Below are 21174 nucleotides of genomic sequence, written 5' to 3'. Positions count from 1 at the left end.
CTGGCCTCTTTCCTCTCGCAAGTCCCACTAAACCCGTCCACCTTCTGCTCCCTCGGCCTCCCAGATGCAGTGGGAGCCACCAGCGGCAGGGAGGCCACAGGGAACCCCACACGGTCCAGGGTCCAGCCTCCCCACACTGACCTTTCTCTCACCCTACCCATGGATAGGAGTCCCGACCCCAGGGTCAGGGGTCAGTTTGGGATTCTGGCGGCAGTTGGGAATGGGGGCGTGGCTGCCTAGTCCTGTGACCTTGGGCACAGCCCCTGAATTCTTTGGGCTTCAGTTTTCACATCTGTGAAATAAAAAGGTCTAAGGTTTTCTAACTTCTGAGATGTGAAACCCTCTTTTCAAAGGAAACTTTATCCGCAATGCTACCCCATGGAGAGGAGCCCAGGGAGCCTATGGCTGAAGGGGGGGTGAGGCCTGGGAAGTCAGATTTGCCACCCACAGGAGGGGACCTTCCAAATCACAGATTCAAACGACCTGAACCTTGGCCTGAGATCCAGGATCTGAGGTTTGGATCTTGAACGTAACGGTCTGGAGTCACGGGTCTTCCATGGGTGGAGGAAAGATTTTCCTCAAGCGGCTACAGATTAGCCCAGGACTCGGGAGTGGGAAAGGTCAAGTACAAGCGGGGGCATGTGTGCCAGTCAACAGAGACAGAAAGGCCACCTGGGGGTGGGGGGGTGGCAGGAAGCCTGGGCCAAGCAGGATTCTTGACAAGCTGTTTGGAACCTAACCTCATAGTTCCATAGGACAGTTCCATAAGGCCAGTATGAATTCCCCAGAGGTCATGGGGACAGAGGACGGGGACAGAATGGCAAGCTGGAGGGGGACACACATCTTGGCACAGCACCAGGCCCAAGGACTAGTTCTAGCCGGGGCTACGTACTTTCCTTTTTTTTTTTTTTTAAAGATTTTATTTATTTATTTGAAAGAGATCCCAAGTAGGCAGAGAGGAAGGCAGAGAGAGAGAAGGGGGAAGCAGGTTCCCCGCTGAGCAGAGAGCCCCATGTGGGGATTGATCCCAGGACTCTGGGATCATGACCTGAGCCGAAGGCAGAGGCTCAACCCACTGAGCCACCCAGGTGCCTCTAGGGGCTAAGTACTTTCTCAAAAAAATTCTGGGTCCACACCAGCACGCAGATAAATTGAAGACTGTATCATCACGCACAGCTGTGTTAATTTTAGTCTGAAATATTTAAAGCAGGTGTTTTCCAATGTCTCCCTTGGCCATTACAAAAAAAAAAAAAATCCAAATAAAAATCAGCAGAACATCTACCTTTAAGCACTCTAACTCTATTTATGTATGCAGTCTTCCATTTGTTCTACAAATATTTGTTGCTTAACGTACGCCAGACCCTGTGTTAGGCTCTGGGGATGCGCACATGGCTTATAATCTAGATAATCTATAAGAAAAGCTTGCAAAAGCACTTAAAATACTGGCTTTCATGGCCATGAAACTGTCAGCTAGAAGCAAGAGACGCACTGGCCTCAAGCACTGGTTAGAAGCATGGAGCAGAGAAAGGGTCTCCACTCGCTTCTAGTACTTCTTAGTCCTTCTGAGAAAATTGAGCAAGTCATTTCACCTCTCTGGACCACCTATGAAATGGGGGTGACAGGACCCACCTCATAAGATTTGGTGAATACTCAACGTAAGGTACGCGAACCCTCTATCGCAGGCAGAGTACCAGACGCACCTGGCAGAGGTCAGCCGCTATTGCTACAAACTGTGATGGCCTTGCCTTTGGAATATTTCCACCGGGCAGGAACTAAATGGGGGGGGCCTGATGTCTATTAAGACCTCCCTGGGGGCGCCAGGGTGGCTCAGTGGGTTAAAGCCTCTGCCTTTGGTCCAGGTCATGATCCCAGGGTCCTGGGATCAGGCCCTGCATCAGGCTCTCTGCTCAGCAGGGATCCTGCTTCTTTCTCTCTCTCCCCACCTGCCTCTCTGCCTATTTGTGATCTGTGTCCGTCAAATAAATAAATAAAATCTTAAAAAAAAAAAAAAGACCTCCCTGAGTTTCTGATAATAAATTATCCACACAAAAGGGAAAGGCCTGCCTTTTGGTTCTCATTGCACAGGGTAGTGCTTTGAAGCACAGCCTTTGGGGGCAGGTGGCCTGGCTCTGGGCCCAGCCCCACCCCATACAACTGAGTCTCCTTGGGCAAGTCACTGAGGCACCCTGTAACCTGTGACAACTGGAAAGTGCTCGTGTGTGCCTTAGGAAGGCAGGCCCTTCCTAACCACCCGGTACCCAGTCAGGATCTGGCTGTCTGTGAGTGGGCCCCACTTGCAGACTTGGGATGCACACGGGGTAGAGAGGGAGGAAGGGGTGCAGGCAGATCTGCCAGCTTGGTCCTGGCGATCGATGACACGCTATATGGTGACCAGGGTGCCCTCTCTGAATCAATGCCTCAGACAGAATCATACACGTTACATGCTGCATGATAGAGCCCCACATCCAGCTGGTGAGCTGGCAAGTCCCTTTCTGTTGGTGCACCATCCCCTTCTGCACCGGTGTCCCTGGCCAGTGTCACCAGCATGGCCCGCCTGCTGTGTGTCATCTGGTTTGGGTGAGGCCTCAGTCATCTCGAATCTGGTTTCTGTCTTCTGGGTTATTGCACTCCCATCCAATTGGCTACTAACTGCAAGCGTTAAGAGTGTCTTTCCTGTTCCTCGCTATTAACCATCTGGGTCTCTGGGTATCTAGGTGGAGGAAATGTGGCTATAAATCTCCAGATGTCAAGACTTGGGGGAAAGGGGGGCGCGTGGGTGGCCAAGTAAGTCTGGCACACAGAGCTCCTCACAGAACCTTTTGTTCAAGGATGGGGAAGGTACAGGATGCAGGGCTTCCAGTGGCGGGTGCTGTCCAAGGTGGCCAAGTTTTTAACCCTCCGCACACAGAGAAATGAAGAAGCTGTGCGGCCGATCTTCCATGCTGAGGGTTTCTGAATAGCAGAACGGCCTCACAGGGGTGGATGGAGTGGGGTGGGGTGGGGTAGGGTGGGACCCTTCCCTCCCGGGTTCTTGAAGCTATGTCAGTTACTCCCAGGGTCCCTGTTTGCCCGTTGTTTACAAGGTCAGCGGCGCCCTGCTCTCCTAATGACAACTTCAATGCCACTCAGAAAGGATTAAGATCTTACTTAAACATACACACAAAGCTCCCTTGGGCACAGCTGTCAAGGTGAAGAGCTGAGGCGGCAAACCTTGTTAAAAAAAAAAAAAGGCCAGCTATAAAGTTGGAAACATCACGAGGGAGATCCCTCTGTTCGGAAACCCGGCTGGTGCAGACTTTCCCAGCAGAAATGCAGTCTGCTCTCCCCAGCTCACCCCAGCCCGCCTCACCTCCACCAGCGAGGGAGAGGGGGAGCTCTGCTGGCTGCAGTTCCCCCCTCCCCAGCTATCCTCAAGGTCATGGTCCTCCGCCACGTGAGCAGGATCAGTGGGGCCCCAGTCTACTTCAGCTGGCAAAGGTGCTCACCACCTCTCAGGCCAGACTGTTTGCTGTCAGCAGTGGGTCGAGCAAAGAGCACAGGGGCCGGCCTGGCTGAGGAGGGACCTGGCTCCCCGCCCACACTTTGGAGTCCCTGCAGGATCTCACTGTGCCACAGCCCCTCCTATTCCACTTTGTTCCCTCCCTTTGACCTCCTAATGTCTTTCAGGCAAATCTGATTAGTTCCTTCCTAAAACCTCTAAGGGGGCCAAGAGAGGTTAAGGAATTTCCCCGAGCTCACACAGCTTCAACATGGCAGCATGAAGATGGAAAGTCTCCTCCCCCTGCCATCACATGCCTCTCCCTGTGGACAGCAGTCCCCTTTCCAGCCCCCCGGATGGTAGCGAGATTGGTCTGGAGGACAACCCTCATGATTAGGAGCCTTAGGGACTGAGTCTGGTGTCCCTGGAAGCCTGGGACTTGCCCAAGGCCATGGGGTCTCCTCACTGCCTTGGGGAAGTTTACCCCTGTGGATTCGTGGCCCACCTGCTTACCTGCTACAACACCAGCCACATAGACAAGCCCAATACGGGTTGCTCCGTGCACCATCTCCAAGGGTACCCCCACGAGGAGCTGCAGCACCACGTTGAGTCCCAGGTGTTCTATCCTATATAGAAAGACCACACTCCATCATTCATTCATTTATTCATTCATTCAACAAACACTGTATGTCAAGACGTAGGGAATCCAGCAATGAGTTATACCTGCTTTGAGGAGCTCATGGTCTGGGTTGGCTGGCAGGGGCAGGAATTACAGAGCAGACAGTCCACCTTAGAAAGATCACACCTTGACGACTGCCTGGGACAGGAATAGTGCAGGGCCTCGACAATGTTTGGCACTGTGTGCACCTGCCACAGTGTAGGGGGGTTGCTAACCATGGGGAAGATCCGGCAAATCCCTTGGTTGACACATGAGAAGTCAAGGCTCAGAGAGGTGCACTGCCTGGCTTCAAGTCACACAGCCCAGGTTCCTGATGTGCCGAGTCTGCTCCACTCCCCAGGCCACAAGGCTGCCCTGGCTCACTGGTGTATATGTAAGAGATACTGGTATTTAAAGAGAAAGATGTTTTCGGGGCCCCTGGATGGCTCAGTGGGTTAAGGTCTGCCTTCAGCTCAGGTCATGATCCCAGAGTCCTGGGATCCAGCGGCTTCCTGCTCAGCAAGGAGTCTGCTTATCTCTCTCCCTTTGCCCCTCCCCCGCCTGTGCTCTCTCTCAAATAAAATCTTAAAAAAAAAAAAAAGACGTTTTCAGAACAAATGTAAGCATTAGTGATATCTCTTAGAACTTAATTCTTTTTTTAAAAGATTTTATTTATTTATTTGACAGAGAGAGAGAGAGAGAGAGAGGGAGCAAGCACAAGCAGGGGAGCAGGAGGGAGAAGCAAGCCCAATGCAGGGCTCCATCCCAGGACCCTGGGATCATGACCCGATTTGAAGGCAGCCGTTTAACCGACTGAGCCACCCAGGTGCCCCTAGATCCCTTAAGATCTCATAGGGGAAGCTTCTCCCTCTTGGTGTGAGAAGGGACCCACTCTACTCCCCAAATCCCAGGGCTGGCTTTTCTTCCTTCCTTCCTTTCTTTTTTTTTTTTTTTTAAGATTTTGTTTATTTGACAGAGACAGCAAGTAAGAGAACACAAGCAGGGGGGGCGGGCAGCTGAAGAGGGAGACGCAGGCTCCCTACTGAGCAGGGACCCCGATGCAGGGGCTTGAACCCAGGACACTGGGATCGTGACCTGAGCGGAAGACAGATGCTTAACAACTGGGCCAAGAAGGCGCCCCAGGGCTGGCTTTTCTTATTCTGGGAATACTTCCCTTTTTATGCTATCATACACCTGTGACCAGCTCTTGTTGCTAAATGGTATCTAGTTGAGTGCACCTGTTACTAGGAAAAATTGTAACATTACTATCTATACATCACATATGTGCTTTTAGGTTTACCGAACACTTTAACATCCATTATCTCATTTAAACTGCGCCCACAGCACTGGCATGGTCAAGCTATAGGGTAACAAAGCTCACCATGGGACAACCCTGGCCTGGGTCACAGCCCCGGTCCTGGTCTGCAGGGGCCAAATGCTGTGCCACTCAGGTCCACGTGGGCCCCTGCCTGCCCAGGAGAGCACCTGCAAGGTAGCTCAGACAGATGGGGCTCTGTCCAAAACTCCCACTGTGCCTGGAGTCTTCTAGTCATACCGACTGCGCCCGCCAAATGGTTAGAAGCATCAGACAAATGCACTGGAAAGGAGCCAGGTGGTAGCATCAGACCCAGTCCTTGGTTCACAGACAAGAGCCGGAGACAAGGAGATGCCAGGTGAGAGGAATCCAGAGCTCCTGCCTCCCAAGCTGAACTCCTTCCCCTCTACCACACTGATTTCTGGATTCACCAGTCCAGAGTGTATCCTCCTCCCCAATCACAGGTCACCTTGCTGGGCTCGCCGCACATGCTGGCCAACCATCCCAACCTCCGGTCAGCTGCGGCACCATCCAAGAGGACCCCTCTCAAAATCACACACCAGGAGACTCCTCCCAGGGCTCCCCTAGGCAGGCACTGCCCAAGCAGAAGCACCAGCCTGAAAAAGGCCACCTCTCTGGGCTTCAGCTAAGAACCTCTGTGCTCTGTCCACTTTGGCCTCTAGGCTTTCGTCTCCCAGAGGCAGGGAATAGCCAAGGAGGCTTTGGAGGTTTTGTGCTTGCTTCTTCCTCACCGCAAAGGCTCAGGGAAGGCCAGAGGGCAGTTCTGGAAACAAGACAGGCAGTTCCATCCCATGGCAGTAGAGTCTGGGAAGCCTCCCCACCCCCACCCCAAGCCAATTCCTTGGTTCACAAGAAGGCCAATGCCGGATGAACCCCCCTCATTCTGCTCCTCAGTCCTGTGAGAGCAAAGCCAGGACACGGTAGGCAAAGTGTCAGCCTGCATGGATCATCCCCTCTCCCAGCTCGGAGTGGAAATATCCCCCGATAACCACTGACATCCCTCCTCACCCCAAAACCCCTCAACTGGGGCTTGGCACCTGTGCTGTTTTGGAAGCTCGGCGAGAGGGGAGGCTCACAGCGTGGCTCCCTCTTGGCCATTGTGGGTTTTTCTGCTAGGGAATGGGAATGATGGAGCACAGAGACCAGAGTGATCCTCTTCCCATTTCCAACCCCAGGGACAGGTACCCCCAGAGCTTTTCCCAGGTGAACTGTGAGCCCTTTTGCTTCTCTCTGGAGAGGCTGTAGAAGACACCACAAAGGTCTGGGGACTCTGCTTTCCCACCTCAGTGCTTTTACGGTGCAAAAACAGTCTCCAGCCAAGACTGTGTTCTTCAGGGGCCTGGGACCCAGGTGGCCACCTGGCCAGACAGTAGATCCTTCTCACAGGCACCCATGAGAACTGACTGTATGCCAGCCCCCAAAGAGGCCACAGATCTGTCAACAGAAACTACCAGTATTTCTAGAATTCCTCAAAAAGACTCTCATCAACTACGGATCACCTTGGGAGAAAGGCACTCTCAAGAAATCTGTTCTTCATTTCACTTATGGAGACACACACGCAAAAAGACACACACACACACATACCACACAGAGTCTGCGGACAATGGACTTGGTTACTAACTGCACTTCCCTTTTTGCCTTGGCTGCTAGGAAGCTCGGAACAAACGAGAACCTACATTTATGCTGCTCTCACCAGGGGCTTAAACTGAGCGTCATCCATCTGTTTCCCCTTTCCCATACACTGTCAATAATTAACTCCTCTGTTTTGGTATTAGGTTAGTTTCAAGGAGCTACCTCAAGTGCTGAGTCCAGGAAGACAAAAATAAACGAAAACACGTGTTTCAGTCCAGGCTCTCTGCCCCTCCTACTTTCCCACAGAGACGCTGACGAGGGCAAAACAAGGCGGGTACTCACCCCGCGTGCATGAAGATGTAGGTCAGGTAGCGCCAGGCCTGCGCGCGGAGCTGCGGGTGGTAAACCAGTGAGTTCTTCAGGTACCGCGGATGGGTCACCTGCAGCACGAACTGATCCAGCGACACTCCGTTGTAAAGGAAAAAGGCAACCTGGATGAAAACACAGGATGGCGAGGGTCTGTCACTACACGAAAGGCAGCCTGCCAGCCCCTCTGGCGCTAACACTCAGAATCCCTACCGGCAGTTGGCCCCTTTCCTCCTCTGAGGACGAGGGACGCCCACATGGCCAGGACCCAGCCTCCCTTTCTACCACCTCTCCCTCCACTTCTCTTTATTTTTTTTAAGATTTTATTTATTTATTTGACAGAGAGCACAAGCTGGTAAAGGCAGAGGGAGAAGCAGTATTTCTGCTGAGCCCAATGTGGGGCTTGATCCCAGAACCCCAGGATCATGACCTGAGCCAATGCAGGCACCTAACTAACTGAGCCACCCAGGTGCCCCTCTGTTTGATTATTTTGTATTAAATGGTCACAACATGGTCCCATGGGCTCTGCCCACACCTCCTTGGTGCTAGCCAGGAAGGGTTCAGAGGGATTTAAACTAACTGCTGGGGGGCGCCAGGGGGGCTCAGTCGGTTGAGCGTCAGACTCTTGGTTTCGGCTCAGGTCATGGTCTCATGGTATGGGACTGGGCCCCACGTCAGGCTCTGTGCTCAGCGGGGAGTCTGCCTCAGATTCTCTGTCTTTGCTCTCCCTTGCTCTCAAATAAATAAATATTTTTTTTAAAGATTTTATTTATTCATTTGACACAGAGAGATCACAAGTAGGCAGAGAGGCAGGCAGAGAGAGAGAGAGAGGAGGAAGCAGGCTCCCTGCAGAGCAGAGAACCTGACGCGGGACTCGATCCCAGGACCCTGAGATCATGACCTGAGCCGAAGGCAGCGGCTTAACCCACTGAGCCACCCAGGCGCCCCAATAAATATTTTTTTAAAAAGATTTTATTTATTTATTTGACAGAGAGAGAGAGACAGCCAGAGAGGGAACACAAGCAGGGGGAGTGGGAGAGGGAGAAGCAGGCTTCCCGCTGAGCAGAGAACCCGACATGGGACTCGATCCCAGGACCCCAGGATCCCAGGACCCCTGAGCCAAAGGCAGGTGCTCAATGACTGAGCCACCCAGGAGCCCCAAATAAATAAAATCTTAAAACAAAAAACAAAAAAACCTAATTGCAGTAATAACTTATGTACCCATTTGTGGGAGGAGGAAATTCCACATAAGTAGATTTTTTTAAACTGTGGCAAAAATACTCGTAAGATAAAATTTGCCATCTTCATCAGTTTTAAGCGTACAGCTCAGTGGCATTCAATATATTTACACCATTGAGCAACTGTCGCTGCCACCAGCCACGGGAGTCTCCTCATCTTGTGAAACTGAAATTCTGTCTCCATTACACACCAACTCCCCACTCCCCTTTCCCCCAGCCCTGGCAACCGCCATTCTCTTTCCTATCTCTATGAACTTGACTCCCCTGGGTGCCCCATCTAAGAGGACTCATCCAGTAGCCGTCTTTTCGGGGCTGGCTTACTCCATTTAGCATCATGTCTTCAAGGTCCACTCATGTTACAGCACGTGTCCAAATTCTTCCTTTTTAAGGCTGAATAGTATCCCACTGAATTCCATTCCACAGTCTGTCACCCATTTATCCATTCATCCAACATCTGGGTTGCTTCCACATTTTAGCTATTACAAATAATGCTGCCATGGACATGGACATACCAGTATCTCTCTGTGTCCCTGCTTTTGATTTTCTGGGGTATATACCCAGAAGTGAGGTTGCTGGCTCACATGGTGGTTCTGTGTAATTTTCTGAGGAACCTCCACACTGTTTCCAGTAATGGCTGCGCCATTTTGCATTCCCAACCACAGTGTCCCAGGGTTCCCGTCTCTCTGCCTCGTCACCAACACTCCACATGAACTGATTCAGCAGATGACTGAGGCATCCTTGTTTACCCCTAAAAGTGTATTTATTTCTTTTCTAAAATGCACCGTTCGGGAGCACCTCAGTGGCTCAGTCACTTAAGCAGCCAACTCTTGATTTCAGCTCCAGTTATGGTCTCAGGGTCATGAAATCGAGGCCAGCATTGGGCTCTGCGCTCAGTCTGCAGTCTGCTTGGGGCTCGCTCTCTCTCCCCCTCTGCTTCTTCCCCTATTCTCTCTCTCCCAACCAAATAAATAAAATCTTAAAAAATAAAAATAAATCTGAGAAACAAACTGAGGGTTTTGGAGGGGAGGGGTGTGGGGGGTTGGCTGAGCCTGGTGGTGGGTACTAAGGAGGGCACGTATTGCATGGAGCACTGGGTGTGATGCATAAACAATGAATTTTGGAACACTGAGAAAAAAACAAAATTTAATTTAAAATAAATAAATAAATAAAATTAAAATAAAAAAAATAACATGCATCATTCAGGGGGTCCTGTCTCAGTTGGAAGAACACATGACTCTTGATGTCAAGGCTGAGTTCGAGCCCCGTGTTAGGTGTAGAGATTACTTAAATAAACTTCTTAAAAAATAATAAAATAGGGGCACCTGGGTGGCTCAGTCATTAAGCATCTGCCTTCGCCTCGGGTCATGAATCTGGGGTCCTGAGATGGAGGCCCGCATCGGGCTCCCTGCTCAGTGGAAAGCCTGCTTTTCCCTCTCCCACTCCCCGGCTTGTGTTCCCTCTGTCAAATAAATGCATAAAATCGGAAAAAAAAAAAAGTGATAAAATGCATCGTCCATATCCCTGTGTTCCTCCTCACAGGGTCTGCGTGCTCCTCTAAAGCCGTCTCAGGTATTAATGTGGGCTGTGGGAGTGAAGTCTTCTCCAGCAACGCATGGGGTTTTTCACTCCTACAGTCAATAGCCCCAGATTCCTGTTTCTTTAAGACTCAGGTCTGCTGCTACATTTTTCGTTCTCTCCCATATTGCCAGGTTGTCAGCAGGTTATTAACTGGGTTCTTACTTCCTGCTGCTGGCTAGTCCCTTCTAGTAACTTCCTACTGTGTCCCTTCCAGCCTCTGTTATGGAACCAGAAAACCAAGTTCCTAGAACTGCATGTAAAACAAAAGCGCTGGGCTTTAGTACAAGTACTTGGAAATAGTTATTTCCGTATTATCTTCCAGATGGGTGGTTTGAATTTACATGGCTGAAGTTTCTGGAAATTTGAAACCAATCTGGACACTCAATCTGGCCTCTCTGGATGACCTTGGATACGTTATTTGAACTCTCTGGTCCTTGGTCTCCTCATCTGGAAACGGGGATGCCAACGCCTACCCTTCCAGGGTGGTTGTGAGGTCTGAATGGGGTAAAGCACACGGAGAGCCAGCCGGGTGCCCGTCACACACGCAGCAAATGAAGCTATAATTAGTGTGGGGTTCGGGCCCCCCAGCAGGACTCCCCTGGGTTCTCCGGGGGAACCGCTCTGTCCATCTTTCACAATGCGGGTGGCCTGGCAGCAAATACAGCTCCCGAGGCAGCTCATTATTATTGGTCCTCAAATAGAACTTAATAAATAGACCAACACAGAAAGCATTTGGAGAACGATTCCAAGAATATCTCAGAAAAATCGCATCTTCAACATGGACTCCAGTGAAGCCATAACAACAAACGGAGGCGCGCGGGGATACAGACCAACTAGTCTGATTTAGGAAAAAAGAAGGAGGATGCCACGGGGCTTAAGGATCCGCATTCGGCATCAACTTTACAAGAACATATGCGTTGGGGGGGTGGTAATTAAGCCCATGGCTCTGGAAGAGAAACCTTTGCAGACTACAGCACGCCGTTCAGGACCTGGGGCTGGGGGCCCACAGGGTTCTAGGCTGAACAGCCGGAAGAATTCAGAATTTCTCACATTTGGGCACTGATTCAGAAAGTCCTCTGTTCAGATTCTGCTGCATAAGCAGAAGACGTTTAGAATAACAATAGCTAAAGATGATTCCCTAAGGGGAGAATGTTCTTTCAAAATATGTGAAGCCCACATCTACCTGTTCATAAACAACCCCTCCCATGTGCATTTGTAATGTTTTTGGGTTCCGAAGGCACCGCCAGCCACTCTGGCTTGAGACAGAGGAGTCCTATGGGAGAAGGGCACGTCTGGTTATCCCTACTTTACAGGTGGGAGATGGAGTCCCGGGGGAGCAAAGAACTTGGCCGCGTTACCCACTCAGGGAGGAACTAAAATAACTTGGTTTTTAAGGACTTAGCCTGGCTAACTACCCACAAATCAACAAACTTATTACACAGCCTGTGTTGCCTCGCTTAAGGTAGAGGTGGAAATATGGGGATTTTGCTGTGGGGAGGCTCGCTTGGTAATAATCTTTGGGATGTCCTTGTGATCCAAGGGTTGGAGCCACACTTGCAGGCACTATCATGGGGCCTGGCTGGCAAATGACAATGGATCCTCAGCCACTGGGAGAAGATGCCGCCCTCCCCCTGCCCCCTGCCAGGGGTCTCCAAGAGCCTCCTGCTCCCCCTCCCGCCCCCCTTCTTCAGGCCAAGGCTGAGCAGCGCCCTTCCCCCCACCCACCTCCCCCATCCAAGTCCTTGCCTCCAGCAATGTGACGGTGATCATGAACCAGGGTGGGGGGCAGCAGGTGTAACTGTCGTAGTACCACTTCCGGTCTATCTCCCGGGGCAGGGTCTCGTAGGCCACGTGGCGGATCAGCCGCTGGGAGAGGTTCAGCCCCTTCTCCTCCAGGAGGGCTTTGCTGCAGAGCCTGCGGTTTCCCTGCAGGATGGCCTGGCGGAAGCTGTTGGACCGCTTGTTGCTCATCTGTGCGGGACACACAGTGGGGCGAAGGGTCAGAATGGGGGTCTCAGCAGAGCCCTGAGCCACTTCTCTGGTCAGCACATTCCTTGGGGCCTACCAGGCCTCATCCTGCCTTCCCCTGTCTTCTGTAATAGCAAGAAACAGTATTCACTGAGCTCTTCTACAGCCAAGGTGGTTCTAAGCTCTTCCCGTGTGCTGGGCTCACTGGATAGTCTTAACTAGCCTACCTGTTAGACGAGGACTAGGAATAACCCCATTCTACTAAATCACAGAGTTTTAAGAATCCACCACATTCAAACCCAGTAAGGCTCCAGAACCTATAGTCATGTGCGCCGTTCCTCCCGTCCATGCACCTATCCATCAGCATCCATCACAACTTATGGGACAAAGACTAAGTGTCAGCATGTTGCCAGACACAAGGGATGCACCCTCAAGACAAGTAAGCAAGCAGCAATCAGCTCCGTAGCTCAGGGGTTAGAGCACTGGTCTCGCAAGCAGCAATCGTGGTTCCCAGTGCAGGCTGCTGAGGGAGCAAGCAGGCAGAAGCCCAGCAAGGTCCTGTGGTGGTGATCAGGGAGGGCTTCTTGGAGGAGGTGGTAACTGAGTGAGAACGGAAGGACATCCTCCCTTGGGAAGAGGTGAGCAGACCTTGGTTAGATGGGCGAGTTTGTAGAGAGGTCTCTAGAACTAGATCCCAAAGCTGTGCTTGTGGGAGGCCATCACTCCCGAGGGCCTTTTAAGTGGCCTGTAATGCCTGGCAAGCCCAGGAACTGGTTCTAGAACTTTGTCTGTAGACCGGTCCTACCCCCAACAGCCTAAAGCTGCCATGATGAATCCGCACTGGAGTCCTGGATGCCTCACTCTGTGGCCAGCCTAACTCCCAGAGACCAAGTGGCCGGTCCTGCTGCCTTCCAGCCTCCCAGGGCCTCTCTAGCCTCACACCTGTCCTCTACCACCACACTCTAGACCCTTCCTATGGGGAGACAGAGCTCTCCCAGCCCCAGGGCCACAGGGCTACCTGGGGAGCTAAGGTGGAGACTATCAACATAATCCTGGGGCTGTGGCCTTAGCAGGGGCATTTGGCTAAACCTAATGACAGAAGCCCAGAGAGGGCTGGCTGGATGAACTAGGCCAGACCAAGGCACAGGGGATGAAGCTGTATCGGGAGGGAGTCGCTGCAGAGGGTCTGTGTTCAGAGCAGGCCAGCTGGAATCAGCCTCTGTCTTCAGTCCCCTTTCTTTTTTCCTCGGTTCTGTAGTCTTTCACCTTCAAAATCTGGCTAAAGGCTCGGCCCCTCCAGTAGGCCTTCCCAGATGAACCCCTTCCATTGATCCCTATTCTCATCCTCTCCATGCCTACAAAGCTCAGATCTGGTTCTTGGTGGTGCAGAAGGCGTTCTGGAAACACCAGCAGGCCTTGGGCCTCCATGTTCACTCACTGCAAGCTCAAGACAGGATCACGTTGTCAAAGTTATCTTTTCCCTTTTTTATAAATTTTTTAAAATTTATTTTTAGAGATTTTTAAATTTATTTTTAGAGAGAGAGAGAGTGCACAGGGAGGAGGGACAAAGAGGGAGAGAGAGAGAGAATCCTAAGCAGGTTCCACGTTCAGGGTGGAGCCCGACACGGGGCTCAAACTCATGACCTGAGATCATGACCTGAGCTGAAATCAGGAGTCAGACACTTAGTCGACTGAGCTGCTCAGGCACCCCTGTCAACCTGTTTGGCAGCCACTCTTACCACCCTCTCTCCCAGTCCCGGAATAAGCAGAGCTTACTCACAACACAGCTCTGGCCACACCCTGAAGACTGACGCCAGAGGCGGGCTTGCCACGAGGACAGGGAAGCAATGTGCACACGGACACCCACCATTCGCCTGCAGCCTGATGTGCCTAGAACTGAGCTGAGTCTCGGGCCTCCTGGGGCTTACAAGGAGAGGCAAATGCTAGTTATTTGGTGCATAACACTATCCTCACATGATAAAGATGGGGACTAGGGACACCTAGCTGGCTCAGTCAGAAGAGCACACAACTCTTGATCTTGGGGTCGTGAGTTTGAGCCCCACACTAGGCACAGAGATTACTTAAGTAAATAAACTTTAAAAAAAAAAAATACAGGGACCCCTGGGTGGCTCAGTTGGTTAAGCAGCTGCCTTCGGCTCAGGTCATGATCCCAGCGTCCTGGGATCGAGTCCCACATCGGTCTCCTTGCTCAGCAGGGAGCCTGCTTCTCCCTCTGCCTCTGCCTGCCATTCTGTCTGCCTGTGCTCGCTCTCTCCCCCTCTCTCTCTCTGATAAATAAATAAAATCTTTAAAAAAAAATACAAAACAAAGATAGGGACTAAAGTTTGGAGAAGGTGAGCAACTTTCTCAAGGACCCAAAGAGTCAGGCTTCAATTCCAGATACATCTGATTGCAGAGCCCATGCCAGCCTGAAGGGTACTCTTGTGCCATGAGATAAGGGAGTCTTCTCTTGCAGGTGGATGCACCCATTATAGGCTTTGGTGAAAAAAGCCCAGGCCAGATTTCAGACCCCATTCATCTTACTGGCATGCTTCCCGGCACAGTACACAACCTACACACCTGTACATGACAACCTTGGCCACCCAGCTATAATACAATGTGGTCTGTGCTCTAAGAGAGGCCTGGGCAAAGCACTGTGGGGGTTCCGGATAAGGCTGGTTCATTGGGCCTGGGTTGGGTTGAGGAAGGGCTCACAAAGGATGCAGGGGAGTTCACCTGGGGGAAGAGCATTAGAGATAACAAAATCTTTCAAATACTCCATCGTATTTAATCCTCGGGACAACTCTGAAGAGGGATTCCTTTGGCTTCATTTTACAAATGAGAAAACCCTCAGGAGATCTTTCTCTGTGAAAGGCAAAGGTAGAGGGACTGAGGTCTACCTGACTCCAGCCCCTAGGCACTCTGCCTTCCTGAGAGCTTCCCTCCTGGAGGGCCCCTCCTTAGTCCTAGTCTGCAGGACAGCCCACCTCACACGAATCCAGGCTCTGGCTTGCTGCTCCAGCTTACAACATGAATACAGACATTCTGACAGGAAAAAGCCATTCACTGGTGGAGTTCACACAGGAGACCCCATAGACCCGCAGCTAGACAGAAGTATCTCACTGGCCCAGCAAAGCCCTCATTCTGCCCTGAGCCTGAGCCGGGCAGGCCCAGGGCATGCTGGGCTATGGATGAGCTGATGCAGGCTCAAACCTGTGACTTGGTCTTGGGTGGCACTGCTGGGCTCCAAGTCACAGGGCTCACTTCCACTGCGCCTCCTCCCATGAACCCTGACTGTCCCCACTCCCCCATTTAGCTCAGCTCTGTCCCCCTACCTTCCAGGAGGTCTGCTCTCTGGGTCCACTCTGAACAGCAGATTTCTTCACCCCTAAAAGTGCTACAGCTGCTCCCTGAAATCATACTAACCTCTGGGCAAAGGCAGGCTTCCCTCAAGAGGCAATGAGAACCGTTCCAAAGCCTGGACACCCACATCAGAGAGCTCACTTGGCACTTGGCCGCCCCCATTACCAGTCTCTTTGAATTCCAGGAGCCTGGGCAACCTCACACAGATCATTTTACTCCTGCTCCTCCACGGGTGACAAGAAAAGGAGTGACTCTCTCTGCTTCGCCACCAGGGAAACCGAGGGGAATCATCTGGCCTTGAATTCATCCTGCTGGATCATTTAGCTTCTACTCATGTCCCATGCATCCCTGGTGGGATGCTTCCTGCTGAATCCTACCGAACCCTACCCCAACCCCTCCACAGTGGCCCCCATGACAGCACAGCAGTAACCCCCAGTGAGGAGGAAATCCCTGCTCTAAGACCCTGGACCCCTGGGCAGGATTCACAGGCCTCCTGTCTTCAGCCCCTCCGACCACCCAGGACATCAGCCAGCAGGTCTGAGGAGCTCTTCACCCATGTCCCCAGTGCTCCCAGCATCCACTCCCCAGCTCCCCTCCTTCCCACCTCCTACGCCCAGCCCTCCCTCTCTGGGAAACTGACCCCACCCCCGGCTCCACGGATGGGAACTGATGGGCCTGAGTCAATCAACACATCCCACTAGACCCAAATTAACCCAAGGGGCGGGACTACCATAAAGGAGACCCAATCTCTTCCCCAGCATGCTGAGGCCCAAGGTTGTAAGGGCAGGAACAGCTGCAGCCACTTTGCTGCCACATGGGGGAGTCTGGAGGTGTCAGGGGCTTTGGGTACATGTTGACACTGCCTTCAGCTGCAGCCACTTTGCTGCCACATGGGGGAGTCTGGAGGTGTCAGGGGCTTTGGGTACATGTTGACACTGCAGAAGGCAGAACCAAGAGACACCGAGAAACCAGCTCCTCAGTGATGCCCTTTCACCTTCTGAAGCCTGGACATTTTCAACGCTGCGCACCAACAGATCCCTTTAATTCTGTAAAAAGGTCTTCTTAGCCATAACCCCCGAAGAGGCCCCTTCCCAGCGGTGAAGGCTCCAGGGTGCTCACCAGGTTGACAAAATCCTGGTAGCAGATCTGCCCATCTGCATGGCTGTCGGCGAGAGCCAGGAGCACCTCCCTTTTGTGCGGGTCGAGCTTGGAGCTGTGGCTCTCCAGGAGGCTCCGGAACTTTCCTGTGCTGATGTAGCCTGTGTTCCCAGGGTCAAACTGAGGGAGAAGCACAGACAGCAGCGGGGTCAGTAGGGCCCTGCAGGTGTCCCATCTCCATCACCACACATTGGCTCCTGTCCCCAGCCCTTCTGCCAACAGAGGCCTAGGCTGAGTCTGCGATGTGTCCAAGGCCCCCATGGGAGAACCTGCACAGGGCATGGACAACCACTTAAAGACCCAGAAGGCCCTGGAGCCCTTTGAGATCACCCAAGCCAACCACCTTGTGCCTAGATAGGGAAACTGAGCCTCAGAGAGGTTAAGCTCTCTCCTGTCCACCCCAGTCCTAACCCTGGACAAGAGGAAGAGCAGGAAGGAAAAGGCAGAGTGAGGAGAGGAAGATGAGAAACTGCCAGAGCGTGGCCCAGAGGAGCCCAGGGGTGTTGCTGAGGCCCCGGGGCTCAAGGGATCAGGGTCCCAGCCTTGCAAATTTGGCCACGCATGGCTGCGGGCACCTCTCACACCCACACTCTCATGTACCCACAGCCATGCACACGGGCCTGAGTGGGGCTCCCCAGAAACACTGTGCAGCTTTGCATATCTGCGTCCCTCTGCCCAGGGACCCCTTGCCAACCTCGTCTCCCGGGAAGACTCTGACTCACCCTGTCCAGCAACTCTGTACAGTCTTGGGACTCCCCAGGACAGAGGCTGCCCTGGCTGCTCCCTGCTGTGCGTCAGGCAGACCTCTGGCCACCAGCCTGCCCAGCCCTCTGATCTCCTACCTGGGGCTCCTCCCTGGGCTGCTGAGTCTCAGGTGCCAGTGGCATGGCGGACCCCAGGATTTAGCAGGAGCCTGGCATGACTGGCATTCTGTAAACCTTTCCTGGGCAGATAGATACATGGTGGGTACTGGGACCAACAGAAGGATACCAATCTTCCAGTGAAAGTACCATCGCTTCAAGCAGAAAAGGATCTCATTCCTCTCTCCCAGAGAAGCTCCCAGACTTCCTGTACCTCTTCTACAGCCCCTTCTTCCACACAGAGCTCCCCCTAACCCAGGATCTGCCCTGCCGCCAGCACACACCCTGCCAGAAAGCGACGAGAACAATCTCTCGCCAATGTCAGCAGCTGTCCTGTTCACCACGTGCCCCCCCCGCCCCCCGCGAAGTTGCCAAGCCCACAGACACCTTGGTGGGCGGCTGAGGTTTGAAAAGGCCAACAGACGCCATGGATGTCCTTGTGGCCAGGACAGGGGGGACCCAGATGACCAAGCCCGCATTTCCCCCCTTTTCTAGAGAAGGTCAATGGAGACTATTTTAGGAAGGCTGATTCAGTGTGCAATACCTCTAAGACAACCCAAGAGAAACAGCCAAGAGTCACAAGTCTTGGGCTGTTTAAATTCTTCCCAGAACTCAAGGAGGAAAGCCATCCCCAAAGAGGCTTATTTAAAAACATGTGTCCCCACCCTCCATTCCAAATACCAGGTTCCAGGGATAACACCCATTTGATTCATACCACTGAGTACTTCAGGAAACTCAGCAACTCCTTGCACCAAAAAGATCTTTAAGAATAAAAATTTGCTGGGGGCACCTGGGTGGCTCTGTCGTTAGCATCTGCCTTCAGCTCAGGTCATGGTCCCCGGATCCTAGGATCGAGCCCCGTATCGGGCTCCCTTTTCAGCGGGGAGCCTGCTTCTCCCTCTCCCACTCCCTGTGCTTGTGTTCCCTTTCTTGCTGTGTTTCTCTGTCAATAAATAAATAAAATCTTAAAAAAAAAAAGGAATAAAAATTTGCTATTTTCACGGGGCCGAACACCTTTCTAAGCACTTTATGTCTGTAATTTCTTTGACCCCCGACAACAACTCCATGAGGCAAGTCCTGTTCCTAGCCCCATATTACAGTTGGGGAAATTGAGGCACAGGGAAAGGAGCACTGAGAGGTTAGGGGACGTGCCTGGAAAGCCGCATTCTGCATCGTGGTGGCTTAGACCTGGGTGGGGGGTGGGTCACTGACCTTCAGCCTCCAGGGGCTGCTCTAGGGCTCTGGAGTAAAGGTGAAGGATCAAAGAGGAGAGGAGGGGGAGGAGGGGGAGGGGGACTCGAGGAGTCTCATGGTCCACACCACAGACTTTGAAAGCAAGACAAGAGCTGCACATGGCAACAGTTCTGACATGCCCTCCCTGCCCAACCTCCCCCTCCGCCCATTGCTCAGATAGGAAAGTGAGGCCTGGATGGGAAAGTGGCAATGACAGCCAGTGAGGGGCTGTTTCTGGTACCTGGGACCCCTTGTACTCCCACAGGCTGACACAGGCCCCCTGACTTACTGGCCTGGCCTCACGTGGCCCCCTGTCCTAAGTGGGCTGAGGTTGGGGGTGAGCATAGCGGGTGGAGAAGCAGACGGAGTCCTGGGAAAATCCAGTCTTCCCCTGTGCCACCCCGCCATGAGCACTGCGGGAGGTGGGGGGTGGGGGGGCGGTGATAGGCCCACAGTGTGGAGTCTCTCCTGACGGGGTCTGGGGAGAAAGCCCCATGGCCTCTCATTCAAGAGCTGGGACACCAATCCCCTCCCTGGGGCTGCCTCAGAGGCTCGGGAGGGCAGCATGGTGGAGGACTGGGATCAGGCAAGGGCCCCTCGCCCTTGTTCCAGCTCCAGACAAAGAACCACCTGCTCCCCTGCTCTCCCTCCCCCACTCCAGGGCTCCCTGCTGTTGTCCTAGTGACAGGGGCTGCCCTGTGGCTCCAGGAGCCGCCCCCTCCCCCCCCACCAGACCTGCCCCCAGCACATTACAGGCTCCAGACTATGCAGAATGAGCTGGAAACAGGCCGAGTCTCCCTTCTCTGCCAAAACTCTACCTTTCGTGCCAGAGCCAGACAGGCCAGACAATGGGGGTCATCACTACCCTAATAATGAGGCCTTGGGGATAACAGAGGGTGCCTAGTGGGGAGGGAGAGGCAGGAAAGGGGCTGGCTTCGCACAGGACGCCTTCTACACCCCCCTCAGAGCCCACCACCTGGGAAGAAGAGGGCCAGAGCAGAGGCAGACCATGGGCACGGTGGTGCGGGTGTGGTGGTGGGGGGGGGCAGAGGGAGGGAGACCCAGGGAGAGAGAATCAGAGAGAGAGAACTTGAGCAGAAGATGGACCGAGGTAGGTCCCTTGCCCCAGAAGAAAACTGAGGGCTTCTAAAGGAGGTTGCATGGAGCAAGGCAAAACCCCACTCTTGTTTCAGCCACTAACTAGTTCGTATAATTTAGAGTAACCGTCTTAAGCCGTAATCGCCTCATCTATCAGGCATGCCCAGCGTCCCCTCAGGTTGCAGCGGGATCAAGCAAATGCGGGGCCACAGCTCTCAGGGCTGAGGGCGAAGGGCGGCAGGGACTCAGTGTCTGGCTCCTCCTGCCTCATGCAAAGCGAAGCAGGGAGCATCCCTGACGCAGGGGCTTGGCTGGCCCTCCTGGACACACATCCAGCCTTTGGGACTCCTTCAAGGCCGGGTATGGGGGTGGGGGAGAATAAGATCCGTGGTTTGGAGCTTTTGGGAAAAGAAACCCTACAGATGCAATTTTCCTCGTTAATAATGTGTGGAAGGCCCCCAAGCGCCCCCCTGCCACGTGCCCCATGCCCTGGATTCATCCAGTTTCAGCAGTGGGTCGCTCTCAGGATGAGGTCTGGGCTGGGCGGGTTCCAGGCAGCCTGATGGGGGCTGGGGGGGGGGGGCAGCGGGCTGTGAAAGGGCCGCAGGCAGGGGCCCAGCGGGGAGCCGGGAGCCGGGAGCATCCTCCCAGCTGCCTCCTGAATAGGGCCCAGCACCGTGGAGGGAGGGGGCAGGCCAAGTGCACATTCAGCCCGAGCTGAGGAGGCTGGCAGCAGGGGGAGGAGAGAGGCACAGAGTGAGGGCTGACCTCCCTGGGCTCCCGCCCACCTGCCTCCACCATAAAAAGAGCTGCCAGAGGCTCCTCAGGGACCTTTAATCCCAGCACCGTCCAGCCCTCTGGCCCCTTAATCCTCCAGGTCGCCAGTTTTCCCCAGCCTGGGGCCCCACACTCGCCCTGTCACATAACCCACCTCCCGACCTGGACCCCCTTCCTGGTGCACTCATGGCTTAGACTGGGGAAAGAACACGGCACCTTCCATACTGCTGCCACCTAGGGATGCTTCCCTCCTTTGGGGCAAGGATGAGGGGCAGGGTTTCCCAAAGAACCCTGACCCCAGCTGCTGGGCCATCGTGGGCAGATCATCAACCACACTGCCTCAGTTTCTCTTCTAATCACATGGTAGGCCCTCTCCCTTCTCAGGATGATGTAAGGGGGTCCATCCCTGTCCCTGCACACATAAGCACACATAGGCAAAGGGAGGCTGGGGAAAGAAATCCACAACCCAGGGGCGCTTGGGTGTCTCAGTC

At 53.3% G+C, this 21174-nt stretch overlaps 1 protein-coding gene across 3 annotated transcripts in view; it reads right to left on the bottom strand.

The window, feature by feature from the left end:
* Positions 1–21174, bottom strand: part of RHBDL3 (rhomboid like 3) — a 48283-nt gene that overhangs the window by 14622 nt on the left and 12487 nt on the right. For 2 of the 3 annotated variants that reach the window (XM_032321583.1, XM_032321582.1), the window contains 4 exons: positions 16677–16835; positions 11973–12197; positions 7387–7535; positions 3992–4104 (listed from right to left, as the gene is read on the bottom strand). In XM_032321583.1, the coding sequence (XP_032177474.1) occupies positions 3992–4104; positions 7387–7535; positions 11973–12197; positions 16677–16835 (646 nt within the window). The remainder of the gene's footprint in view (positions 1–3991; positions 4105–7386; positions 7536–11972; positions 12198–16676; positions 16836–21174) is intronic. The other variant, XM_032321584.1, reaches the window with a different exon arrangement.

Source organism: Mustela erminea, chromosome 18 (assembly GCF_009829155.1).
Source record: "Mustela erminea isolate mMusErm1 chromosome 18, mMusErm1.Pri, whole genome shotgun sequence".
In the NCBI taxonomy this organism is placed as follows: domain Eukaryota; kingdom Metazoa; phylum Chordata; class Mammalia; order Carnivora; family Mustelidae; genus Mustela; species Mustela erminea.
This window is presented reverse-complemented; position numbering and strand designations above follow the sequence as displayed.